Here is a 24,735-nt window from a genome sequence, read left to right as displayed (position 1 = left end):
GTATGTCATCAGAGCGGTTAATCGATGCTAAAAATTGAACTCACATTGAGAGGTCACGCAACCCATCCCCGGAGATCAGTCAGAATGCAATAGCCATGTTTTTTTGCCACTGTAACCAACCGAGCAATTAATCTCATAATGTCCTTCTTTGTAGTCAGTAAAGGATGTCGTCATATGGATATTAGCTTACTTTAACGTCATTTGTCCAAGGTTTTTTCTCGCTGAGGCTATCGAAAAGGTGTATTTCCTTGTTGAACTTGTGAATTACGCAAATTACCCAATGTCCAATTGAGCTGGAGGGCCGGTGTATCGGCAGGACCCATACATCCTTCTCCCAGTAACGCGTCCATGAAACATTGCACCAAAGGATATCGTCAGGTGCATTGTAACGGATGCGCGGGAGGTTGTGGGTAGAAAATATTGCGCAAGAGAGTGTTGGCGACTTCAGTTCAGAGTAGAGTAGGGCTGCACAGCTGTTGATACAAACATCATTGAGACATGCTGTGGGAGAGCGGAGCAATTGATATCTTTCGGATCAAACACTTGAGGAGGGAATTCATCATGTGGGGGTCGGATTCGCGTGACGAGAGTGTCAGGGACAATAATGTCCTGCTTGGGAATCGGGACACAAAAATTATCGATTAGTAGGTCCTAGTATCGAAGAGAGTCAGTGATGGGATACCAATTTTGGACTGAACAGGCGCACCTTAGGAAGCTCCCACACAATGGTTGCCTTAATATCATAGTTTGTGTCGTTCGACTCAACAGTGTCATCCACGTCTAATGTAGCCATTTCTTGCTCCAGAACATCGGCAAGTGTGGCTTGTTCTGAGTCAATCTGTAGGGGATCGTCGAGGTGAGCAGAGACCAGCTCATCTTCAGCATCAAGATCAAGTGCAGTGATACTCATAGTACGGATCCAATGAAGGGGCGTGCTTTGAGAGCCTCCTGAGATGGTGATGGCAATATCTACTGCTTCCTTAACATGAGTAGTGAACCGTAACGATGACACCAGCAAATTGCTCCAGCAGGATTGGAGCCGAAGAAAGTTAGACCGGCGCTGTTGCAAGGTGGCCATAAAAGGTTCACCTGGCAACTTCATTAGAAAAGAAGACTGTTTGAAATAATCTACCTACATTCTGGGATGCGAAGAGCAAGTTCAAGTGCTGCAAGTTCTTCTCCAAAAAATCGACAAAGGTTATCAGCTTCAATACCAAGTCGCACCTGTTCTTCCCTGCAGCGGTCACATTTAAGAAGAGCGCGGATGCCACCTCTAACGTCTGTATCATCCAACCACTGTGGTACTTCTCCAATGGATGGTGTGATCCACACATCCTCCATTAGGGTGGGATCGGCACGCAGTTCGGTAAGTTTTGTAGGAAGGGGAGCGGGTAATGGAATCACACAAGACGGGTTATAGAGCGAATCTAACTGTTCGCAGTACGAATTAAATTTCCTGATGGCTGTCATGAGGGCAGGTTGGCATTTAGCAATTGCCTTCCTTGTCTGTTGATGGAGTTTGGTTCCTAAGAGATCGTATTAGCGATCAAATATGATGAGAAAGGTGAGATCTTACCTAATGCTTGTTGAGCACCGCCAACAGCCCGATCTAATTTATCCCACTCGAAGAAGCCAGCTATGGCACGTTTGCGAATATTGATTTTGAGGTTGCGTGCCATTAGCAGGATACGAACAAATTCAAGGTCAATTCCATGAAGTTCAGGAAAACTGTCGTGGATATTAAGAGATGCATATAGAGCTTCAACTTTGTCCATCAAGCGATTATGGCCTCTCTCGAGGCTCTCTAGAGCCTCGAATGTGTCATTGGAGTGTGACTCTTTCGCGATCATGACCCTCGTAGCCTGCAGTGCTCTGCTCGAAGTATCGAGATCAGCTTGCAGACTTAGAACTGTGTCAAGTTCTTTCTTCAGACGAGCAAGAGCATCTTAAAAGCTAATTAATGAGGAGCTACGTGTAGTGTGAATATGCTTATGAGCCTGGATCGAAAGCTGAGATTCCTGCTGATGCAACCATTGGGATGTCAGCTCCTCAATAGGAACTTCGCATCGGTCCAAATTGCCTTGAGCTGCTGACCCTTGGTCATTGACACCGCATTTGAGACGTCGTTTGAGCCAGTCGCCAAGATCTGTGCGCATCTCTAAACCTATTGCGGCCGCTTGGTGATCAATCAGCCATAAACGATGCTGGCGCTAGGTGTTAAATGATTGGTCAGTTATAACAAATCAAGAAAGAGTCTCACAGATGAGGATCTCCCAATGCCTATCAGGTGAACAAACCGTGACCAAAGTCTCTCGGTTCCTTCTCCGTCTGACAACCCAAGTCCAACACAGATACGTGGATTATATACCAATTGGCAAGCCCATTCATGTCCATACGCGTGCATTGCCATCGTGGCGAATCGGAGGCAACTCATAACATCTTTGGGAAGGATTTTGTACTGCCATCAATCAGCATGGGGATACATATGAAGGAAGGCTGAGAAGTCTACATACCTTTGAAAGTGACCGTGCCAGAACACATCCGACATCGTATAAGGCAACAACAGTTGCCTGAAGGGGAAGCAATGAAAATAAGTGTTGGAGAAGAGCAACAGAATATTTCTGTTGCTCACCGGGTGAATCTATGTTAGCAAAGAATAAGGGAATGTCATGACAACAAATGAGAGCCATAACTCCCGTGTCGTCAAAACTGTCCATAGCTGCCTTCTGCTTTTTCCCATCAGCAGCCTTGTAAGTGTTTTCGCATCGATCAATAGCCTCATCAGGCACAAGTTTACGTGCGCTAGGAGGCTGCTTGCATTGAGGCTGCTTACGTTGAGATTCTATCCGGCGGCCGACTTCATTGACGAAATCTTTAGGAAGAAAGTAAGTCGGGTTGTAGAACCGTGGACAGTCGCCTGCAGAGCGCCGATGGCGATGGTGGAAATTTCCATCTGTTGCGACATGTATATCGCCACCATCGCCGGTAGGTTTGCCATACAATACACCACCAAAACATGCAGGACATCATTGCACAAGAAGGGGTGGACATCGTTCTTTGCGTAAGATGGGGGAAGGGGGCTGCTCTAGATGTTGCTGTGGATCAGAAGACGAAGATGCATTGACGACTGACGATGCCTCTTTGAACTGTGTAATACGATAGCGACATTGTTGGATAAGTGACTCCAGTTGGTGTTCGACTTGGATTTGAAGGATATCAAACCACTGCACTGCATGGCCAAGGCTACGACGAAAAGGTTCACGAATTGATTCACCCTTGGAAAAAAGATATCAGCAGTGTTCAGAGGCACGTTGATTGGCCTACTGTTTTGTCCATCATTTGAAAGCCTCGGCGAGAATAATACGTTTTGAGAGCAGATGCAAGTGCATTAATCGCGTCGCAAGAGCGCTCGAAGAGCGCCCGGTAGAAGGAGAGCAAGTCGATGGAAACTGCCATACGAGGCTGGGACGGTGCAGTAGGGAAGAGACCGTGGTGGACGAGGACTTGGGCAAGTGAGGAGCAGTTGCAGCTAAATACATCAATGGACGAGAATCCTGATGACATATTAAACATCATAACTTGTGTGTGATTGAGGACGTACGGTCAAAAAACAAACATATCAAAGTCGTCCGTTTCCCTGCGCATTTGAGAGTGACGCATGCAGATATGACTTCATTGATTTGTTCCAAGGGTTGGCCATGTGTCCGCGCAGTATATTGGACTTGAGGTTTGACCAGAGTTGGGATGAGGGCTGACCAGCTATGATATAGTGCATCAGTCGATTTGTCAGGCGAAATGCGACGTCCGGATGGCAGTTGTTCGGCAGTGAAGTCAGGTTCTGTCTCCGGCCCAAACATATCTATCTCCGTATCATTCAAGTTCAAGTCAGTGGGGATATTTTCTGTGGGACCAGGCACTTCCTTCATTGTACTGTTCACAGGTGAGGATGGTGACTGTGATGCCTTATGATGTTCCGGATTCATTAAGTGTTCCATCTGAGCAAGAAGGCGGCGCCATTTGGCCTCTGCACCAGGCAATTCGATCACTATTTGACTCTTCTTCCTGTTACGAGGTTGATACAGGCTCACAAAATGGTGGCCAAGACCAGAAGATACAACTTGAGACTTGCGAGATAGTCGTGCCTTGCCAGGCGTCGATGGTGCCAAAGACATGGTTGTTAGAAGTAGCACAGTTGAACACATGTAGAGTATACTTATATGATAATATAGAGGGAACACTACAATCTTACAATCAGGTCAGAGGGTGGGCATGTCGAGGCTCCTCGGAGCCAACTGTGCCTAACGTGCGGCTACCCAGAGGCCAATTGGTAAAGCAAGAGGCTATTATGGGTGGCACCAGAGGCGCACGGAGTTATTACAGATGAAATCTATTATTAGCCTGCTGGGAGGTCGGGTCTCATTGATAACTTTCCCATAACATAGAAACCGGGTCTACGAGACCCTTTATTACCACCGAGAAGTGCTGCCTGAGGTGAGTCAGAGCGAGGCACATCAATGTGAATATGTAGATGTTTGGCGCGAGTGGAACGAGGCGACGAGGACTAGAACAGAAAAATAATCTCAGTCATTGCAAATGGACTCTTTGTATATTTAGTATGTACCAAGAACAGAAAAATACTAGGTACTTGTTAGCTTTTGAATGTACTAAGTGAAATAACGAGCACGTACATCTCAGTTGTTGCAAATGGACTGAGATGCTTGAGCGGCTGCACGAAGCCTTTTATCATACAGTAAAACTCGGAGAGAGAACATATACATCTGAAACATATGTATTTGACACTCGGCCGAATGACGATGCTCGATGCGTTCATACCTGGTCCGATGTCACTCACTTCCGCGTCTCTTCTGGCTCGGCTTCGGACTTCAACACTCCCCCTCGAACGTGATCGAGGCTCATGAGGCCACAGAGCCTTTGCAGGCATGGGCTAGGCAAGGCCTTCGTGAAGGCATCAGCGACGTTGTCGTCCGTAGGACAATAGATGAGCTCGAACACTCCATTTTTGACGTGCGTTCTAACGAAATGGTAGCGTAGGTCGATGTGCTTGGTTTGGGAGTGGAATTTGTTGTTGTTGGTGAGAGCTATGGCTGCTTGATTGTCGCAGTGTATAGGCGTGGGGAGTTCGGGTGCGTCGTAGAGCTCCTCTAGGAGGAGTTGAAGGTACAGTAGTTCATGGGCTACCGTCGTCAGAGCTATATACTCAGCCTCCGCCGTAGAGAGAGCAATCAGAGGTTGCTTGCGTGCACTCCATGCGACCGGACCACTGTTAAGCATGACAACGTACCCCGAGACAGAGTGACGATGGACCTGCGATGCCCAATCCACATCTGCATAAGCTTCCAGCCCACCTCCTCCACCTCCCAGCGTAATCCCATAGTCAGCCGTCCCCTTCAAATACCTAAACACCCGCTTGGCAGCCTCCCAATGGGCTATGCCGGGATTGCGCATGAATTGCGACAAGGTTGCCACACTGAACGCTATGTCCGGTCGCGTGCTTGTAGCCGCGTACATTAAGGACCCTATTGCGCGCTGATAAGGCACATTTTTCATCCCTTCGGCCTGCGAATGAGTGGCTGGGGACTGAGCATCAGAGAGAGTGGTTCCAGTCTCCATGGGAGTGTGTGCTGTCTTGGCGTCAGTGAGGTTGAAGTGTTCAAGGATAGTGTCGACATATGCGTGCTGAGAGAGAGTGATGGTGCATGCCATACGGTTTCATTGAACCTTAAGGCCCAGGAGCCAATTTAGCTCTCCAAGATCTGTGATTTCAAAGTGTTCTTGGAGCTGCGACTTGAAGGACTCGATGTGACGAAGGTAGTGAGAGGTGACAGCCATGTCATCCACAGATACGGTAATGACGGTATGTTCGTCATCTGTGCGCTTGAAATAAATGGCCTGGTCAACTTGAGAACGCGTGAATCCAAGTTTATAGAATACTCCTGCGAGTTCCTCCGCCCATTCGTACCCTGCCTGCTTCAATCCTGGTAAACTCCTCTTCAGCCTCAGCACCATCTTCTCCTCCCCCTGCTTCAAGTACCCCGGGGGCGCCCTCATATATATCTCCTCCTTTATCTCGGCGTAAAGGTAAGCGCTCTTGATGTCCACTTGATGCACTTCCCAGTCTCATTGTGCCGCCATGGCAAGGACCGTTCATATGCTGGTCATATTCAAGGTAGGAGCGAAAGTTTCGAAGTAGTCGAGGCCGTATTGTTGACGCTGACCGTTGGCTACCAGGCGTGCTCAGAGCTTCAACTTCTGGCTGTCGGGGCCATGTTTTGTGGCTAAGACGAAATGACAAGGAATCAAGTTAGCACCACGCGGTAAGTCCACTACCTCCCATGTGCCCAGCTTCTCGAGCTGACTAATCTCGTAATTGATTGCTTCCTGCCATTCTTCGGCATCTGGGCCACTCAAGGCCTGACTCAGCATTGGTTCGCCCACTGCAGCCGCAAGTGCGAGATCCTGCCATCGGGTAACTTCTTCTTCTTTCTTTCCTTCTAACTCCTCTTCCTCCAGGTGGGCTTGTGCCTCGGCAGCGAGGGTGGCTGTTTCCCCATTGTGAAGATCGGCATAATAGCCTAGAGGGGGCCGTACTCTAGTAGTCCTGGGCGCCGGTGGAGTTAGCGGTGGTTGGCATGGTCTGGCAGGGGTTGAAGGTGGTTGGGGAGAAGCAGGTACATGTTGATTTGACGGTTCCTGGACGTTAACTTTTGCTACAGGGTTAGACTCCCCCTCGGCCAGGATACCATCCGCAACATTGACACTCAAAGGTACGAATGTTACATTTCTTTCAACAGAAACACGCCTCTTACCCTCCCAATAGACTCAATACCCCTTGCTCTCCCCATCCACACCGACAAACTTGGCTGTCTCTGCCCTCGAGTCAAGCTTCCCAGCGCTCTCCACATGTACAAGAACCTCACAGCCGAATTCGCACGCTTGCGACAGGTCAGGACGCCTATGATGGACAAGCTCATAAGGTGTGTGTCCAGGTATCGACCTGGATGGGAGTCTGTTCTTTAACCAGACAGCATAACTGACGGCCTCCGCCCATAGGAACTTCGGTGCACCTCGTCCCAGCAGCATAGCTCGTGCATGCTCAACAAGTGTGCGGTTCAAGTGTTCTGCCACCCCGTTTTGCTGAGGGGAATCATGGACAGTCAACTCTCGCTTGGTCCCACTCTCCTTCAGCAACGCCTCAAACTCAGCACTGAGGTATTCGCCTCCCCTGTCCGACCGTAGCGTCTTGATTCCAACGCCATGTTGGGTGGTAAGTCTGGCTTGATACTGGCGATACGCGTCAATGGCCTCACTCTTGTGTTTCAGGAACGTTACGACGGTTTCCCGAGAATAGTCATCGGTGAAGGACATGTAATAACGTGTGCCTCCGAGGCTCTCATTTTGCGCCGGGCCCCAAAGATCGGTATGTATTATTTCACCATATCCTTTTGCCCTTTTTGTAGCCTCCTTGGGGAAAGGGACTCGTGCTGATTTCGCTTTTATGCAGGTGTCGCAGAACTCCGGATCAGTGGATGCGTCCACATCCAAACCCTCCACAAGACCCTCCTTGACAAGATGCTTCACAGCTGATTGGGAGATGTGCCCTAGGACGCGATGAGCTTCGCATAACGTAAGTTTTTTTTTTGCTACATTCGCGCGCTCCTGCTGACGATTATTGACACTGTAGAGACCTTCCACTTGCAGTATTTCCGCAATGACCTTTCGGTTGGGCCCAGGTGAGAGTATCTTGCACATATTTCCCTCAAAATGGACTGCTAATCCGGCAGCGGTGATCCTATTCGTGGATATGAGGGTAAATGCCATCTTGGGGGCATAGAGGGCACTTTTCAGCGTCACGGAGGTACGTGTGGCTCCCAGTGGTAAGTCGATCTGGACATCCCCGCGTCCTATAGCACTGACCATTGACCCATCAGCGGTATGAATGTCCTGCGGTGGGATGGAGACGAAATTGGAGAACTTGGCGCGGTCAGGGCAAAAATGAGAGGTAGCACCAGAGTCCATGATGGCTCCTCGTCTGCTTACAGGTACGTCAAGATTTTTCGCTATAGCTGCTAAATCTGACGTCGCGAATGCATATTCATCCTGCATGCTAGAGTGTTTGGCTGCATTTGCACCTTCTTTTGGGCCGCGTGTTCCCTTCCGCTGGGTCTGTCTTGGACCCTGTCCCTCCTTCCCACCTCCCGGCCTCCAGCAATCCTGCTTATAATGGCCCTTTTGGTCGCAATTAAAGCAGGTGATGTCTAGGTCGTCAACCTCCGCCTGCGTGGCTGTGGAGCCATCAGGCTTTTCGACAACGCCTGTCTTTGCATCCCTTTTGTACGGGACGGGTTTTACTGCACGGCCGTCGACATAACGCATCAGACCTCTAGCACCGATCGCCGTCAACATGCGTTCCTTGTAGGTTATCCAATTGCTGCCATCTTCGGCTAACTTTGGTATGTTGAATAGTGCGGACGTGGTGCTGGGGAGCGCAGAGTCAGTGGCCATGTCAGGGCTCATAACCTGTAGATGTTTGGCTTGAGCGGAACGAGGCAACGAGGACTAGAACAGAAAAATAATCTCAGTCGTTGCAAACGGACTCTTTGTATATTTAGTATGTATCTAGAACAGAAAAATACTAGGTACTTGTTAGCTTTTGAATGTACTAAGTGAAATAACGAGCACGTACATCTCAGTTGTTGCAAACGGACTGAGATGCTTGAGCGGCTGCATGAAGCCTTTTATCATACGGTAAAACTCGGAGAGAGAACATATACATCTGAAACATATGTATTTGACACTCGGCCGAATGACGACGCTCGATGTGTTCGTACCTGGTCCGATGTCACTCACTTCCGCGTCTCTTCCGGCTCGGCTTCGGACTTCAACAGAATAGAGGGGGTTCATCCGCGAAGAAACGACGAGGAGGCATTTATTGGCAAGCATAGATTTGTGTAGTTCATATATCATAATTTTCGGTCAGGAGTCAGAAGTCCTAGTCAGGTAGTCAGGTAGTCGGCTGGTGGTGCAAATACGATCACATGACTATTCAAAGCCCCCCGGCAAATTCCTATCAACTATGTTGACGTGCTATCTTTGCTAAGTTTGCTTATCCTCCCTCTAATTCTATACCAATACCAACACCGTTAATTCCAATCACTCGACAGGTTTCTGCAATTGTCACCATCACTCACACTGAAGACCACCTCAACCTGGCCAACAGCACAGTGTTTTCCATGACAATATGCTGTCTGGATGGCCGACTTAGGTGAGTGTATGCACATACATGCATACGTAATGTACTTATTTCATCCATCAGATAGATCCAGCATCGTCTACTCGCATCATCGATATCGATTTTACAGCTTCCACAGACTCATCTGCTCATCAGGTACAAAACTATCTACTATATCTAAATTTGTCTGACCATTGCTACTGTAGTCTCTTCTGCAAATCCAACATACGCTTATAAGACATCATATGTCAGATTCAGTCAGAAAGAAAGGTGAGTTGTCCATCTTTGTGTTTTGCACAGTCGATGTTACTCTGTCTTATGGTTTCTTAGTGTTCGAAGCGTTTGACGCACTCACTCTACATTTTCCCCATTGTTAAGTTATAGTTCTTTTGAAATTCGCGATGCCTGTTCTGTTCGTACACCACTCTGAAGTCGACGTTCTCATTGTCATTATTGCTGCTGGCCCTGGCAGATGCAAGAGTGATTGATGTCTGCATCGTCAACCAAAGGTCAGTGGTTCGATCACTTCCATTTCTGCTTTTAACTTGACTTTGCGCTAGAGCTCTCAAAATAACCACTGGTCATAGTCATGGACGTTCACCTCGCATTATCATAGCGGTACGTCTTTGTCTTTCGAGACGGGCTTGCAGAATATATGACTGATATTGATGCAATCTACTAGGTTCTCACACTCTAAATCAGAGCAACCCCGGCAGTCACAGAATGATGCCTTTCCTACACCTCCTCGCAGTTCCCCTGGGCCGGCACCTCCTTGCAGCTCCCTGGCGCCTGTTCAACGCGAACCTTCTCCTTTGAGCTAACCTCTGACGTCTCTTCCACCTGCTGGATACAAACCGAAATGAGCAGCGCCGGTGCCTCGAGCTGGTGCCCGCGGTTGTGAGAGTCCTAGTAGCTATTTTTTCTTGCAATCAAAACAGTTCGAGAGTTCGAACGTGTTCTGAACTAGGCTTGGAACCGTTCACTCAATTGTACCTCACTGCTTTGTACTACCAGTAATTCAATTCATTGCATTGTTATATCCGAACGCAATTACAATGTCTGATAAATCTGAGTGAAATTCAAATGCCTGATGTACATAGCAATGTCTGATATATCGGTACGCTAGCTTAATGTCATATGGCAGTCGCAATGTCAGAATTGAGTTTCCTAACATTGCCTTACATTGGGACCCTGCGCCAGATACATATGGCAGGTATGGTGGCTCCGACATGGTAATATATGACCATCTCTGGATTCGGTAATTTTGGTGATGACATTAACCCTCATCTAAATCTCAGGTTCAAGCAGGGTAGCTTTCAGACCGCCGCTCTTGCTGTTCTCAAGCAGAACGACGTTCGTGCACTGGACCTCCACCCAGAGTTGCCGCAGTTCAGGCAGTTGAAGAACTTCTTCAAGGGCATTTCTGTCACACTCATCCACCGGCCAGGCCTCAGATTGTACCTTCGACATTACCCATCGTTATCAGCCCAATGGCATGCACCTTCGTTGGATGCACAGCCTCCTTCAAGCTGGTCAAAGCGCCCTGCCAGCAGACGCAAAAGTATTGATGGCGGATCTCAGCCTGCTTTTAGTGACTCAGAAGTGCGCAACTCCTTCTATGTATATCCACCCGTTGAACTTAACTGTAATTAGTCGTCTTTCTCCGCCAGTCTCAGTGTTCGGTCGAACGCGCATGCCGTCAAATCCAACGAGTCCTTCAAGCATTACCATAGGACTATTCTCCCTCAACTCGACCGGCTTGTCACCTTTCGCGTGGCCACACTCCCGCACAAGCTTACTACTCCCAGGTATAATTCACTTCCGCAGGTGAACAGAACACTTGTATGTGAGTACAATGGAACACTTTGATGATATTCTACATGCACTAATTGCTAGTACTACCTCCCTGACGTTCTATAGCATTCAGTATCGACGAAAGAAGTTGTGTTTGCCTATCGATTGCTGCTTCAATCCCTCCCGCAACTTTCAGCAGTGCCTCGGCTACAGACAGACTCGGACTCGGAGCTTCAAACTGGAATGCACGTGCTAACTTCCGCCGTTTCTGTGGTGCTTCACGGGCTGCGGGTACTGATGCGCCCCGCTGTCCATTGAAAAGGTCATGGTCAAAGTAGCGCCGAGGCTGTTTGCAGTTGTCATCGGTCAGGTTGATTCAATCCTGAGTAGTATTACTTACCGTGACAGCCTGAGTGTATTCTTCAACTTGAATGAAGTTAGACTCAGAGTGCTGTCTCTTCTGTACATACGTCACGCGCGTCGCGCGCGGCGCGCTTAAACACCAGTGCAATAATTTTACAAGTCAAACTACGTACAAAGGACATCTATATGTTGGCAATAGTGCGTGTGAGTCGTGTATCCTAAAAACCATATGGTCCAGGCTCCAGCCGTCTGATGCACTTCGGCTGTGGTCTCCTCCATTCCACATTATTTGGGTCTGGCCATAAGGAAGCATTGTCCCATTGAACTTGAGGTGGTGCGCCGGGAGTCGAGAAAAACCCTATGGGCCAAGTAGGCAAATAGCACATCTCCTACACGACAAGGTCTGAGTCATTTCGCAAACAAGTAACTTGATTTTGTTACCTCGAAACCACAGGCCGATCGGCACTTCACCCACACGCTCCAATCTAACTAGGAGAGCAACTGTGTCACATCCTCCTCCCATTCGCCCATGAGGGTGCGTATGTGATCAGTTTCAGGGCGTAGTTCCTGCCAGTGGGGATAAAGGGGGTCGACTCCAAGAATCATTCCAGACGCCCACATCTTCGTGGCGACGCGGCATACTTCATGCGTAGTTTTCCGGACCGCCTGCAGGAGCAAGCGTTCGGAGGGCATCAGTGTCGTTCCATGACACACTATGAAAGCCGTGTGCGATGTAGCACATTCCCGAAAAACTGGCACAGCCCACGAATTTGTCGCGTTGGCAGTGACGGAGTTATTGGGAGGTAAAGCTGCAAACACAGTGTAGAAGAGCAGTCGTCTCTGAATTTGTTGTGCGTGGTTAAAGATTGACCCATCGTCTAACGTCAGGTTCAAAAGGTGGTGCATGAACTCTAGGCGGCTGGCATATTGATCAACCACCACCTGCAAGACCGTTTTCCAGTCAATGCCGCTTGTTGTCACAGGTGGTCGTGCTAACGCTTGAGATAGCCTGCCTTGGACACGTTCTATATCCTCCGATAATATTCCTCCTACTCGATGATCCCACCGCTTCAAGCCTACACGGCGCGGCGCCAAGGAGGGAACAAGAGCGGTACCGTAGAAAGAGATGAGCCCAGAAAAATCAAGCATAATTCGGCTTTCTCCTGGATAATGATCGTGCCATGAAGAAGAATGCGTTACTTCCACAGCGGGATGCACTTATGTCCGAGAATAAATCAGATCTACGTCAAAACATGGACATGGTTGCTCACTAGTTTTAGTGTCCTCAGGCAGCTCCGGATTTGCGCCGCCGCTGAGGCGAGTGCTTTCGAGATTTAAGAATCAAGCGACCTCCATGTGAGAGGTGAAGTTGCAGATCATAATCTCACTATGAATGTTGTTAACAAAAAATTGCCAAGGAGCTACATATGAGTTCGCACAAATTCACTTGCATCCTATAATTCGCAAATCAGCGTCAGCATTGACGCATCTTCACATCCAACGAACCTCACAAAGCCATTCATCCCATATTTCTGACCCCGTTTACATAGATCCTTTATGCGCTGCTCTTCATTTTTCACCCACTCAGGTTTCATTCCCGACCATGCCACGAGATCTTGGGTGTCCATGGTGCCCTCAAGGAGTTTCGCACCGCTGCTTCCATCAAAATAGAGCACTTTCATTGGCCGAGTGACTGTAAGGGTGAGGGGCCAGCATCCTTTTTCGATTGACCCTTGGCAGGAAAGTATGGAGTGGTCTGGCTCTACAGCCACGCAGTCGGTAAATGGGGACCGGCGGCTCCATGGTAGAGAACGGGGATGATTCCTGGGACTATTGTATGACCTGCAGGACATAAATGATAACATGAGTCATCTGCATGGTGTTCAGTATTTTCAGACATGCCAATACGATGACGTGTATTTGGGTAGAGTTGAAGCAGAGAATTGACCGTTTCGAACACTAGATGTCCTGTCACATTCACCGCAGGTCCTTCATCAGGACGTCCCACGGTCCGAGATCATTTTTGAGCCCCGGGTGAAAGGAGATGGCTCGACAGAGGTATCTGTGCAGTCAGAACCCGTTCAAAGGCAAGAAAAAGCCAAACGGCTTTCCTTGTAGACAGCATTCCGACAAAGGGCCAAGGACCTTCGTAACCTTAGTTATATACTGGGCGCTGCATCTTCCGTCAAGGCATCATCCAGTTTGATTCCCTTCAACTTGAAACTAATCGGTAATTGTGATAGCGGTTGGGGTGGTGCGCAGTTTTCAATGTTCATTCTTCTATAATCCAGGCCTATTATCTTCCAGCCCCAGATTTTCAACGATAGGAATAATGATGGAAGATGTACGCAAATATTATTTCCTGAACTTCGCCCAGGTTGCACGCAGCTGTGCGGGTACTTAGCTACCGCAGTCAAGACTGTAAGTTACTTACTACTAGTGCACAAATAATATCGCGGAGTTTCAAAAGTTTTGTGCACATTCAAAACTACTCACTGTCAGTAGAAAAATTAACCCCATAGCTGCAATATGGCCCATCTTGATCCCGTTTCAAGCGACGATGATGCTCCGGAAGCAGTTTCTCACTCTATTTCCAAACGGAAGGCCAAGCAGGAGAAGAAAACCCTTCGTGACTTTGAGGCAGAAGAAAACGCGCGGAAGAAGGCACAAAACCGGGAAAGAGATCGGAAATTGAAGGAGCGGGCGGTTGTTACGCGTCTGGGGAAGCTTTCAGATAATACAATGCGGAAGGGAAAGCGGAAAGTTCCAAGGGAATCCAATATCGAAAGTGACGGGTCCTCCAGTCAGGAGGATGATATTGTGAAGGATAACACGGCGGAGATGCGAATGCGCCGCGCAATGGAGGACGCTGCTACTGAAATGGATGACGGTGATGACGAGAATGGCGACGGTGAGCTAGAAAATCTGATGGATGGGGGATCAAGCGAAAGTGGAATAGATGAAGAGATGGCAGAGTTCGATGCTAAAAGCGGATCAGAGGAGGATGAGGAGATGGCGAGTGACAGTGAGGACGAATCAGAAGACGAAGACCGGCCTCCGTCAACGAAGTTATCGGCCAAAGGACAATATCTGGAAGATACACTTTTCGCGTCTGCATTTGCTTCGCAAAGTGCGCATGCAATGGCAGATACTACTGCAACCAAGTCACTACAAAAAGTGCAACCATCAAAAAAACGGCAACGACGGCCACTCGCGCGTGCCAAAGACCTACTTGTCGGGTGCGCATCTTGGACATTTTGCTGTGAGCTTTCTGATCAGTTCATAATTACAGAACTCGTACTATCCGTACCCTACCCGATTCACTTGGGTCCAAAGTTCGTTCGACAGCTCACACCATCCCATCACAAAAAATACGCAAATTTTTCGATCAAAGTCTTGCTATTAAAGGCCGGTTGGCGTCTGCTAAAGCAAAAGCACGAGGATGGGAGAGACGGCCAGGTGAGTCGTGGTCTGATATTTATTGCTTTCACTCATGTGAATCGGGGTTTAGCGAATGTCGGTGTAATGAAATGGACTGGAGCACCTTCTGGTTTTGTTCGCGATAAGCAATAATGAAACGCGCCTATTAGTTGCGACAATTAAACCCAAAGACGAAACCCCGAATGGCGATCGATTAGGGCACCTGTTACATTCAGGAATCTCATAGAGGGATATCCCACGACTGTTCATCTGAGATGGAAAACGTTGACTAAGTCATTCGCAGTGACCGTTGTACCCGAGAGAGTTTACTCAGTGGCTTCTTCGTGCAGACCTTACTGGAGGCTTGGACTACAATGGTTCCAAGTAGAAGCGTAGCTAGTAAGTTACAATTGTTTCGATAAATTTGTGGAAATTGAAAACTGATGACCGCCGTCCACCCACCCTCAACTGATGCATTCAATGTAAATTATAGCGTGGAGGATGTATTAGCTCTAAGCGTATTCCGGCACACTGAAAGCGCTGAATTCTATTGTCCCCGACACCCACGACTAGCCTTGAATTTCTCACAGATTTTCTGACTTGTTTGTTCTCGAAGTGAGGGGCGATGATAACTTATAAGTAGCGTGCTCTCGGTTCACACTGCACAGCTGGATCATTAATACTACAGGTACTTCTCCACGAAGAAAACATGGCGTAAGATCAGCATCAGCGTAGGGCAGAACGCGAACACTTCTGCATTGAGGCTCAGTGGCTACTAGACTTGAGCCGACTAAACATGAGAGGAATGCAGTACTTATATGGTAACAGACGGACAGCCAAAGTCGGAGACTGGCTGGTTGCCGCCGCTAGTACTTAGTCCAAGTTTGCTGTACAGTAGCTTCAACGTTCAACAACCGCACGCTTATTTGGCTTCCATCACTGCAATTTGGATTGCACGCGATCGCATTGCTATTGTCATATACAAGTACTGGAGTTTGGGAGCTTCCACACAGAAGGCCCGGACGTCGCTAGGCTTCTATTTCGGAGTCCGGAGGCGGCCTGCAAGTTTGGGTATATCACATTACTGGCCTCAATGGCTTGTTATCGGATGCTTGCGTCGATGAGCTGACCGTTTGATCGCCACTGGCCCAATTCCTCACTGTATGTCGTCGCATGAGTCATTTGGGTGCAAAGTTATTGAGGAAATTTGGGCTTAGGATTCCGGCCATTCAAGTTCAAGGCCTTACTTAAATAGCAGTGACACGGCACTGCCGCCTGCTTATCGCTTAAGCGCTTATGTATATGTGCAGTACGGAGGACTGTCTGTTTCGTTCTGGCACTACAGGTTCCAAGCGCACGGAACACCAATTAGTCCGGTACTGGATACAATTTTGGTTGGTTTCTGTTGTTCTTCCATGTGTCCCGGTCTACTGGATTGCTCAGGTTTTTCGCGTAGACGCCTTGATAATAGGTATGGCACCCATTCTTTTGTTATCAAATGTCGTTTATTTTCAACAGGTTTGCCCGTCTCCACAGCGGTTCAAACAGAAATCTAGGGCTATGCGAATGTGTGCAAGCGAACGCTTGCCATTGGAGCCGCAATGGGAATCGTTTATAACACTATCGAATTCATGGAATCCACCATCTTCCCCCTCCCCACTAGTGCCCTCGCCGATGCTCGCCGACTACTTACAAAGACGTGAGAAACTTATCGCAGAGGATCGCGCGCTGCGAATAGACCATGTTCGTGCCAACTATTCAGCGGCCGAGATCAAGGCAGACAAAGTCGTGCGCTCCATCCGTGCTAAAGAAGCTGTATCTGTTTGGGGAGCTGATCACGAAGACATCCCTCACCCATACCCCGGGATGGAGTTCCTGAATGGTAAGAGGCTTGACTCGCGCTTAGCACTTCCTCTCACATTCGCGTGCAGCCAAAGAAATTATTGTAAAGACAGATCTTTTTAGCAAAATAGTCTCCAAAGTAAGCATACCATATCACTGTACTTCCCGTCACCTACCATCTCGACCGCGGTTTTCCCGTAGATGCCAAAGGGTGGACTGTTGCATTTGCACCAGAACGCCTCGGTGGAGGCCAGAACGGTGCTTGATCTGGCACTAGGTCATCCCGCGATACATATCCGTGTCCCGGGTCCGTTAGACGCGGCTTCTCTCGAAACTGTATTGCCCAAGATCCAGCCGATTCCCGTGGAACAGTATCCTGCCGCCGACGCAGTTGGTATCACGGATCTTTTATATACCGGCGGCTGGGTTCCTATCAACAAGGCCCGAGAGCTCTTCGATCCTGCACTAGGCGGCCCTGCTGGATTTGATAAATGGGTACTTAGCGCCTTTGTGATCAATCCCAGTGATGCGTTTAAGACGTACAATACGCCGATGAAAGTGAGTTCCATATTAACATGCGACCTGCTGAACACGTCGTTAATGCGAGGGACTCGCAGATCTGGCTGAAGTTTGGGAGTACGTTTGCCGTGACCGATGTAAGCATGTAGCGTTCTGGAAGTCAAGATGTGAGCCTGTACTCATGAACCTTAGCCCATCATCCGATTTGTGCCGATTCAAAAGGAATACTTGCGGATGTGCATTCGCTCGTCGATAGATGATGGCATCTCGTATATTGAGATACGGACTAGTTTCTTCAATAAGTGAGTCGGAAAGACGTGGATATGCTTGAGATGCCTGACATTTCGTCAGATATATACTTGCAGAGGATGCAAAGACCAAACTTGAACTACGTGAACTACTCTTGATATTTCGAGAGGTCATAAACGAAGTGAAAGTGGAAATGAAGGCGAAAGGCCGGGAAGACGATTTCGCCGGGTTGAAGGTTAGTTTGGTTTCGATTGAAGCTACTCGAGCTCAGACTGATATTCTTCTTAGATTATCTATAATACCCTGAGAATTATCACTGTCGAGGAACTGGAAGCAGAGCTAGATCGGTGCAGCAGATTTAAGCAGGAATTCCCGGACCTTATTGCTGGCAAGTCCGCGGTTATGTTTGATGTCAACAGACCCAGATCTGAGTGTTCTATCTTACAGGATTTGATCTCGTGGGCCACGAAGATGGGGAGGAGTGTAAACCACTGATTTATTACGCAGAGCCGCTTCTGCGTTTCGCGGAGCAGCATCCGGACATCCCATTCATTTTTCATGCTGGTGAAACTCTGGGCGATGGGTCTGCAGCGGATATGAACCTGTATGATGCTATTCTACTTGGAACAAAGCGTATCGGACACGGGTTAGTTGCATTGTATGGCATAAAGCGCTCGCTAACTCATGTTGTATAGCTTTTCACTAGCCAAGCATCCCAAATTGATGCAAATTTGTCGAGAGAAGAAGATAGCAATTGAAGTCTGCCCTATATCGTGAGTGAGCCATGTAAGTAGATGCCTCCAACTTATCTTAATGTTCCAATAGAAATGAAGTGCTGGTAGAATTTTTTATATACTGCCTCCGAACCTATGTTGACTCAACAAATGATAGCGTCTTACCTCATCGATGCCTATGCACCCTCTCCCGATAATTATGAACCAAGGCATTCCGGTGGTACTGTCTTCAGACGATCCTGCAATGTTCAATAGTATGGGGTTGTCCTTTGATTTCTTCCAGGTGACCTCTTTCTTGTTTGTCCCTTAGTAGAACAAGACTCATCACTTTCTTCAAGGTGCTAGTGGCAAGTGAAGTTACGGGACTCCTTACTCTCGGCCAGATGGCCCGTGACAGCATTACTGTGAGTCATATCCTTGTCCTCGTCTCTTGCATTGTGTAATGTTCCCTGGGTAGTATTCTATGCTCGATGAACGGAGCAAGCGCAAGGCCATGGATGCATGGGAAAGACGGTGGACCAAATTTATAGAAGAGGTTGCGGCGATGAGTCCATGAAACTTTGGCTCTCGGATTTCACTGTAAGTCACGTCCTTGTGCTTATCCCTTGCATGGTATGATGTTACCTGTGTAGTTTGTCGTGCTCGGTGAACGGAGCAGATGCTCAGTCATGGATGCAGGGAAAATATGGTGGGCCAAGTACATAGAAGAGGTTGCGACATTGAGTCCGTGAACCACTCACAGAAATACCGAGATATAGAGCTCTGGATGTAGTAGAAATCATCAAACTTGTGTAATTGTTGTCCAATGATAGCGACTTAGAAGCCACTTCCGACCTCAACCTAGCGATTTGTGTGGGGACTACTCATGTCGCTACCGTTTCTTTGGCCTCATGAAATCGCCGGTGGTCCAAGAGCTGCATGCACATGCTTTGAGTGACACAACTTTCCCGGGTCGAGGTTGCGAAGCTGAGAGTGATGATGATGGGTGTATTATTTACAACGGCACTGTTGCTCATTGATATTATTCATGGCGTACTTTGCATGAGCGCTGTATTTCAGATGATTACGGAAAGCAGCAAGCGCAATGTTGAATGCATGTAATTAAGTAACTGTGGATTTGTCTCTGAAAGGATGTTGAGATGTCGACTTGCACGATTTACTCTATGAACGACCATTTTCGGGGCTTAGTCACACATGGCGGAGCTTCCAACTTGTTTTGCACGTCGAGCCAAGCGCAGTCTTGTAGGAAAGTAATATCGCTCGCAATGTTCCAAAACGCACTTCGGACATCTGTATCTGTATGTCTTTCCATCAGGTGTGCTCATATTTGGTGTATATTAACCATTTCGTCAGCTTTCGCTCTGCAGGAGCACTGTTTCCAGCTGTCTAAGGTCGCAAACGTTCCGTCGATTTCTATCTCAGGAGTCTCGCACGAAAATACAGGCTGCAGTGACCGAATACCCTGTGGTGCTATTTATGAAGGGCAACCCAGAGCAGCCTATGTGCGGTTTTTCACGAGGGGTCGTGAAGATCCTCAGTGCTTTCGACATTCCACCTGAAAAGTTCAAGACATATAATGTCCTCGAGGATCTAGAGCTCAGGACCGGAATTAAAGAATTCTCGTAAGCCATGCTTCATTTGACATTGTCACCAAGCCTCAGGTACTTCTCTTGCAGGGAATGGCCAACCATCCCACAACTGTATGTGAACGGGGAATTTGTAGGTGGGAGCGACATTGCTTTAAGCAGTAAGTCAGGGTCGCATTGCCGAATATATTTCTAACTCAAACTATTCAAAGTGTTTCAATCTGGAGAGTTGGAAACGCTCCTCGAGCAGCATGGGGTTATTCCGAAGGCATCAGAATCTCCCTCTTAGTGTACCACACGGGTAACACCTAGGATCGGAAAGTTGACACCGTACCCGCACGAACCTGCACCCGCCAACACCGTATAATCAAATAAATATTACTACTCTTCCTTGCCCTCCTCATCTTTAACTTCGTTTCGCTCTCGCTTTTGATTCCTCACAGATGCTAGAAGGTCCTCCTTCTCCAGAAGAACACTTCTTCCCCGGGCTCTGAGGCCGAGAAAGTCAAGAATTGTTTATGGTGCAAGTTGGTTGCGAGTAAAGTGAAGGGGCTGCCGGCCCTGCGAGAAGACACGTTCAACCGCAGTTGAGATAATAAGTACTGATTCATTGGAAGAGGCTTCGAGGGTGGCAAACCTTGGACACCTAGTGTCATTCAATGCAACGTTGGATAAGTACGGCCGTTGTTTTGCTAGCATGCAAGTGGGTCCTCGGTCTTCATGCACAGGTAGTCGAAGGAACTCGTCCAGCTCGCTACCAGTTGTACGAGACATGGAACCAAGTGAGTAGTCGCCGAAGTCATCTTCCTCCTGTATATATAGTTGTCAGTGTTCATGTAGGATTAAATACTCGTGTTGAAAATTTGAGGGAGAGAACAGATTTTGGCAAACCGATGACTTTGTACATGAAATACATAATTGTCCGAATCGATACCTACAGCAATTGTACGAAGCTGTGATCATGCGGAACGTTTTAGATCTGACGGCTAGTCCTGACTAGGCCGCCAGCCTACTTGAAGTCACTCTATGCTGGTCCGATACGAGCCTAGTGTCCGTCAAACCGTCGTTCAAACGTTCAAGTCTGGCTCATGAAACTTATTGGATATATTCCTGGAAAAGATGAAGTAATGCGTAGGCGCGCATCATTTACTGGAAAATCAGGAAATGTGGCCTTTAAAAGATACCCGTTCGACATCTAGTTGCTACATATCATACAGGAGATATACTAAGAATAATGTAACAACCGTAGTATCAGCGGTTATCTGTTTTGCTCCGCAGTGAGAACATCAGAACATCAACTTTTCGATCGCAATCTTGACATTGCGGATCTGGCTTTGCAGCTCCCTAGCCTCGCTCGTTGTAACGCTGGCAGCGATGACAGGCCTGGATACATTGCATGCACGTCCAAGGGCTGCCTTGGAAGGAATGAACACGTATGGAACATTCTGTATAGTCAGCAGTTAGCAGTCAACGGCGTAAATAGCTCGAGAAAGAGCGTACCTTTTCCTCGCAAAGAAGGGGAAGGTGCAAGAGAATTTCGAGGGGCTCGGTATCCGCGGTAAGGACGATGAACTCCGCCACACCACGGTTAAGCGTCTTAGTTGCTGTGGAGATGAACATCAAATACAGGGAACGGAAAAGGGGTTGAACGTTGCTCACCTTCATTGGCACCTTTTTTTAGTTGTTTGTACTGACCAGCTTGTTGGACCAAGTCCAAGATCTACAATACTATGGTGTCAGTCGTTAGTGATGAGCTCTTGAAAAAAACTTACGGAGTTAGTTAGACCCTCATCTGCAAGAGGCCATGCTTTTCCGCGTGCTTCAGCCATTATGAATAAGTGACCTCACGTTGGATTGATCCTTGGTCAAAAAAAGTTGTCGAGGATGGTCAGCATTAGTAGCAGAAAAGTTTGGGTGTTGTTGTGGCTGTGATGTATTGGTGTATTTGTCTCTGAAGAAACCCAAGCCAACGTATACTAGACTGTCGTCTCTTGTGTTGTAGAAACTATTTGCGCTACAGGAGACCCGGCTACTGGTTTCAATTAAACAACGGTTATTTCGTTGTATAAATTTTGTAAAGGAGGTAAGTCAATTTCAGTACTATTCAATCCGTATCCAACTCGCAATCCGTCTTCCTCACCACATCCACTCGTCCCCCATCAGACATTTCAAACCACACTACCATACGATACCACACTATCAAGCCCATCACTCCAGAATCCCGTCCTCCTAACCAGAAAAGATTTTTGAGCTGAATTTCGAAAATGGCAGAAGCAGACTACAATCGCAAGAGGTCGCGCTCTCCTTCTGACTCTGACGAGAAGAAGCATCATAAGCGTGCTAACACAGGCGCTACGGCTCACGCGGATGACTCACGAGTTGACAAACACCAGGGTTCTGGTTCAACAACCGCTACGTCTATGACTCGCGATGTGAACATGATGGAAACTCCCGCATCCGTAGTAGATACTACTGCGTCTACTCCTTCTCCTAAGGAAACTTCATCCGACAATCGACACGACGAGTCCCGCACTCGCTCTGAAGAGGCCGGAAAATCAACTTCAATGTCTGGTCCACCTTCCTCGTCCTCAGCTCCCGCCCCTCCTTCAGCTATGATTCATATGCGTTGCTTGATCGTTACACAGGACGCGTCAATCATCATTGGAAAGGGTGGTTCGCATGTCAATGAGATCAGAGACAAGAGTGGAGCTCGTGTTATGGTCTCTGAGAGCATTCCTGGTAACCCTGAGAGAATTCTCAATGTTAGCGGGCCGCTTGATGCTGTATCCAAGGTAAGCTTCAGATACCTTATTACCATTTCTTTTTTTTCATCACAATAAACCTACAGGCTTTTGGTCTTATTGTACGACGGATCAATGACGAACCCTTCGATGTACCTTCAGTTCCTGGAAGTCGTGCGGTAACCATCAAGTTCATGATTCCAAACTCGCGCATGGGGTCTGTGATAGGGAAACAAGGTTCAAAAATCAAGGAAATTCAAGATGCCAGCGGAGCACGACTGAATGCAAGCGAGGGCATGCTCCCCGGTTCGACTGAGGTACAGTACAAGAATTCATTGCAAGGCAGCAACTAATTGTTATGCGTGAATATAGCGAGTCCTGAGCGTTGCAGGTGTTGCGGATGCTATCCATATAGCAACCTACTACATCGGCAATATCCTTATTGAAGCACAAGAACGCATGCCTTCTTCGTCCTCCAGCCATTCTAGTTACCGCCCTTCCAGCTACTCTCGACGACCTCCGTATACTGGCTCATCATATGTGCCAGGGTACGCGAACGCATCGCAGCCTTACGGTGCCCCACCACCCCCTAACCCACCACAGCAACTGCAAACACAGCAAATATACATCCCCAATGATTTGGTGGGCTGTATTATTGGGAAGGGGGGTAGTAAAATCAACGAAATTCGCCATATGAGCGCTAGCCAGATCAAAATCATGGAACCGGGTGCCGGGCTCAACGGCGCTCCAGCGCCTCCGGGTAACGAAAATGAGCGGTTGGTTGTTATAACCGGACAGCCTGCAAACATTCAGATGGCAGTACAACTGCTGTATCACGTACGTTGCTCCTTTTTAAATAACGTCGAGAATTTCCTCACACGTAAGCTGTTTCAGCGGTTGGAACAAGAAAAACAGAAGCAGCTACGAACATCTACTTCATCTTCTTGAGCGCGCACTGTGGCCCTTGGACTCATGCACTGCTACTTTGTTTTCATTTGTCGACAAATCTTCGAGCATGCTTGCTGTGCTTTCTTTTTCTTTTTGATGTTATGGCTGTGAAAAGGTCAATGCCTTCATAACGCAGATATGTACATTAGTCGCCCTTCCTGTCTTTGGTCTTTGGTCAAGCAATTTTTTCTGCTTGCCGCTGGTGTTGGTATGACCTAACGAGTATTTACTTAATTTTTTTTGCCCTGTTGTCCCGACGCTTTCTGGTATTTATGGTGCGAATCAAAAACCTTCTGCGACGACTTGTTGCGCGTTTATGCAAGTATTGGTTTGGCAGGACAAGTCTGGGGACTTGAAAGCGTACCGCGAAGCCAGTACCGGTCGGTGTGTATTTGATTTACCTACACATTTATGACATTTTCATCCAGGTCGTGCGCGTGATTATTGGTATCGCTTTTATTGGAATTCTACCCCGAAGCGAAGTAGGAGTGTACTCGTATAGGGTACTTGTGACGTGCAGCAGCTGTGCTTCTCTTCTCCGCCAACTAGCGCCCAGGCTATACTCCAGCAAGCTCCGGTTGAGCTCTGGCGCCCTGTCCGCAGCCTGTCGCCTTTCGGATCTTCTTTTCTGCTACAAACTCTGGTAAGCTTTGATGGCTCTGATCTTTATGTGCATCCGCATGCAATGAAGCCAAGTCCGGTAGGGAAGCCGGTCATGAGTAGAGAGCACTCGAAGGCGCTATGACACTACTCTCTCAAGCTTACTCGTATAGGAAGTTCACCATTGTGAGCTCTCGTCAATTTTCTCACCAGAGAAGCTGATAAGGGGAGGAATCATCCACCCAGTCACCATGACACCTTTTGCCAGTGGCGAGCGATAGTACTGTCCTTGCTAACACCTGCCGTGCACATGTGGATTCCTGTCAGACGCCCGCACTGACGTGGATATCCACATTGACGCATCAACATGGATCCATTGATGCGGATGCCTGTATTGACAAATGCCTGCACTTATACTCACGTGGATACCTTCTTACTACTTTTGTTACTGACTGTCTCCTCACCTCGATGCGTCGCATTCACTCCTAATGTGGGAATTGAAGCTAGCGCCCACCTCGGCTCACTTTTACACAGGTCGGGGTCGCTATCGGGGCCAACTATCTGCTTACAACCAAGCAGACGTTGTTCTCGTTCTCACTACCTGTACTAGTACAAGAGACAAAGTTGAGGTACTTACTATATGTAGTGCTTGAGTTACATCAGCTGTAGCGTAGTCAGCCAATGAAAAA

The 24,735-nt window shown here is 48.0% G+C and overlaps 11 protein-coding genes across 11 annotated transcripts; 6 read left to right on the top strand and 5 right to left on the bottom strand.

The window, feature by feature from the left end:
* Positions 1 to 2,233: 2,233 nt before the first annotated feature.
* On the bottom strand, positions 2,234 to 3,026 carry HD556DRAFT_1243917 (uncharacterized protein; the record flags this gene model as incomplete). The annotated part of the gene is made up of 2 exons (XM_041298406.1): positions 2,234 to 2,458; positions 2,514 to 3,026. Coding segments are annotated over 2 exons (738 nt in total), but the record flags the coding sequence as incomplete, so codon positions are not given.
* On the bottom strand, positions 3,027 to 4,172 carry HD556DRAFT_1311373 (uncharacterized protein; the record flags this gene model as incomplete). The annotated part of the gene is made up of 3 exons (XM_041300532.1): positions 3,027 to 3,275; positions 3,325 to 3,554; positions 3,602 to 4,172. The coding sequence occupies 3 exons, from the start codon at positions 4,170 to 4,172 to the stop codon at positions 3,027 to 3,029; spliced, it is 1,050 nt and encodes a 349-aa protein (XP_041156483.1).
* Positions 4,173 to 10,489: 6,317 nt separating this feature from the next.
* HD556DRAFT_1529488 (uncharacterized protein) lies at positions 10,490 to 11,768 on the top strand (the record flags this gene model as incomplete). The annotated part of the gene is made up of 3 exons (XM_041309411.1): positions 10,490 to 10,852; positions 10,904 to 11,096; positions 11,171 to 11,768. The coding sequence occupies 3 exons, from the start codon at positions 10,490 to 10,492 to the stop codon at positions 11,380 to 11,382; spliced, it is 768 nt and encodes a 255-aa protein (XP_041156482.1). The 3' UTR covers positions 11,383 to 11,768.
* Positions 11,769 to 11,778: 10 nt separating this feature from the next.
* Positions 11,779 to 12,797, bottom strand: HD556DRAFT_782724 (uncharacterized protein). Its single transcript, XM_041311621.1, has 3 exons — positions 12,679 to 12,797; positions 11,849 to 12,624; positions 11,779 to 11,796 (listed from the first exon to the last, which is right to left on the bottom strand). Coding segments are annotated over exons 1-2 (729 nt in total). The 5' UTR covers positions 12,680 to 12,797; the 3' UTR covers positions 11,779 to 11,796; positions 11,849 to 11,896.
* HD556DRAFT_1398031 (uncharacterized protein) lies at positions 12,779 to 13,179 on the bottom strand. Its single transcript, XM_041303751.1, has 2 exons — positions 12,914 to 13,179; positions 12,779 to 12,861 (listed from the first exon to the last, which is right to left on the bottom strand). The coding sequence occupies exons 1-2, from the start codon at positions 13,087 to 13,089 to the stop codon at positions 12,807 to 12,809; spliced, it is 231 nt and encodes a 76-aa protein (XP_041156480.1). The 5' UTR covers positions 13,090 to 13,179; the 3' UTR covers positions 12,779 to 12,806.
* A 692-nt stretch (positions 13,180 to 13,871) lies between these two features.
* On the top strand, positions 13,872 to 15,343 carry HD556DRAFT_1398028 (uncharacterized protein). The gene is made up of 3 exons (XM_041303750.1): positions 13,872 to 14,646; positions 14,700 to 14,866; positions 14,919 to 15,343. The coding sequence occupies exons 1-3, from the start codon at positions 13,937 to 13,939 to the stop codon at positions 14,978 to 14,980; spliced, it is 939 nt and encodes a 312-aa protein (XP_041156479.1). The 5' UTR covers positions 13,872 to 13,936; the 3' UTR covers positions 14,981 to 15,343.
* Positions 15,344 to 15,709: 366 nt separating this feature from the next.
* On the top strand, positions 15,710 to 19,006 carry HD556DRAFT_1398018 (Metallo-dependent hydrolase). Its single transcript, XM_041303749.1, has 15 exons — positions 15,710 to 15,988; positions 16,045 to 16,709; positions 16,759 to 16,808; positions 16,871 to 17,227; positions 17,287 to 17,325; positions 17,381 to 17,490; positions 17,540 to 17,672; positions 17,726 to 17,825; positions 17,885 to 18,083; positions 18,133 to 18,210; positions 18,263 to 18,275; positions 18,329 to 18,454; positions 18,510 to 18,575; positions 18,629 to 18,750; positions 18,804 to 19,006. The coding sequence occupies exons 2-14, from the start codon at positions 16,124 to 16,126 to the stop codon at positions 18,725 to 18,727; spliced, it is 1,956 nt and encodes a 651-aa protein (XP_041156478.1). The 5' UTR covers positions 15,710 to 15,988; positions 16,045 to 16,123; the 3' UTR covers positions 18,728 to 18,750; positions 18,804 to 19,006.
* Positions 19,007 to 19,436: 430 nt separating this feature from the next.
* HD556DRAFT_1433722 (thioredoxin-like protein) lies at positions 19,437 to 20,046 on the top strand (the record flags this gene model as incomplete). Its single annotated transcript, XM_041305249.1, has 4 exons — positions 19,437 to 19,463; positions 19,525 to 19,793; positions 19,848 to 19,918; positions 19,970 to 20,046. 4 exons carry the CDS (start codon positions 19,437 to 19,439, stop codon positions 20,044 to 20,046), a joined length of 444 nt encoding a protein of 147 aa, XP_041156477.1.
* Positions 20,047 to 20,837: 791 nt separating this feature from the next.
* On the bottom strand, positions 20,838 to 21,733 carry HD556DRAFT_1398007 (50S ribosomal protein L30e-like protein). Its single transcript, XM_041303748.1, has 4 exons — positions 21,530 to 21,733; positions 21,417 to 21,477; positions 21,258 to 21,361; positions 20,838 to 21,202 (listed from the first exon to the last, which is right to left on the bottom strand). The coding sequence occupies exons 1-4, from the start codon at positions 21,584 to 21,586 to the stop codon at positions 21,044 to 21,046; spliced, it is 381 nt and encodes a 126-aa protein (XP_041156476.1). The 5' UTR covers positions 21,587 to 21,733; the 3' UTR covers positions 20,838 to 21,043.
* Positions 21,718 to 23,929, top strand: HD556DRAFT_1296936 (uncharacterized protein). The gene is made up of 4 exons (XM_041299438.1): positions 21,718 to 22,549; positions 22,606 to 22,815; positions 22,871 to 23,335; positions 23,393 to 23,929. The coding sequence occupies exons 1-4, from the start codon at positions 22,022 to 22,024 to the stop codon at positions 23,444 to 23,446; spliced, it is 1,257 nt and encodes a 418-aa protein (XP_041156475.1). The 5' UTR covers positions 21,718 to 22,021; the 3' UTR covers positions 23,447 to 23,929.
* Positions 23,930 to 24,267: 338 nt separating this feature from the next.
* HD556DRAFT_1398002 (uncharacterized protein) lies at positions 24,268 to 24,726 on the top strand. The gene has a single exon (XM_041303747.1). The coding sequence runs from the start codon at positions 24,414 to 24,416 to the stop codon at positions 24,654 to 24,656; it is 243 nt and encodes an 80-aa protein (XP_041156474.1). The 5' UTR covers positions 24,268 to 24,413; the 3' UTR covers positions 24,657 to 24,726.
* The last annotated feature ends 9 nt before the right edge of the window (positions 24,727 to 24,735 follow it).

Source organism: Suillus plorans (assembly GCF_016647745.1).
Source record: "Suillus plorans strain S12 chromosome Unknown HD556scaffold_59, whole genome shotgun sequence".
Lineage (NCBI taxonomy): Eukaryota > Fungi > Basidiomycota > Agaricomycetes > Boletales > Suillaceae > Suillus > Suillus plorans.
The sequence above is the reverse complement of the archived record's forward strand: the minus strand, read 5'-3'. Positions and strand labels throughout refer to the sequence as shown.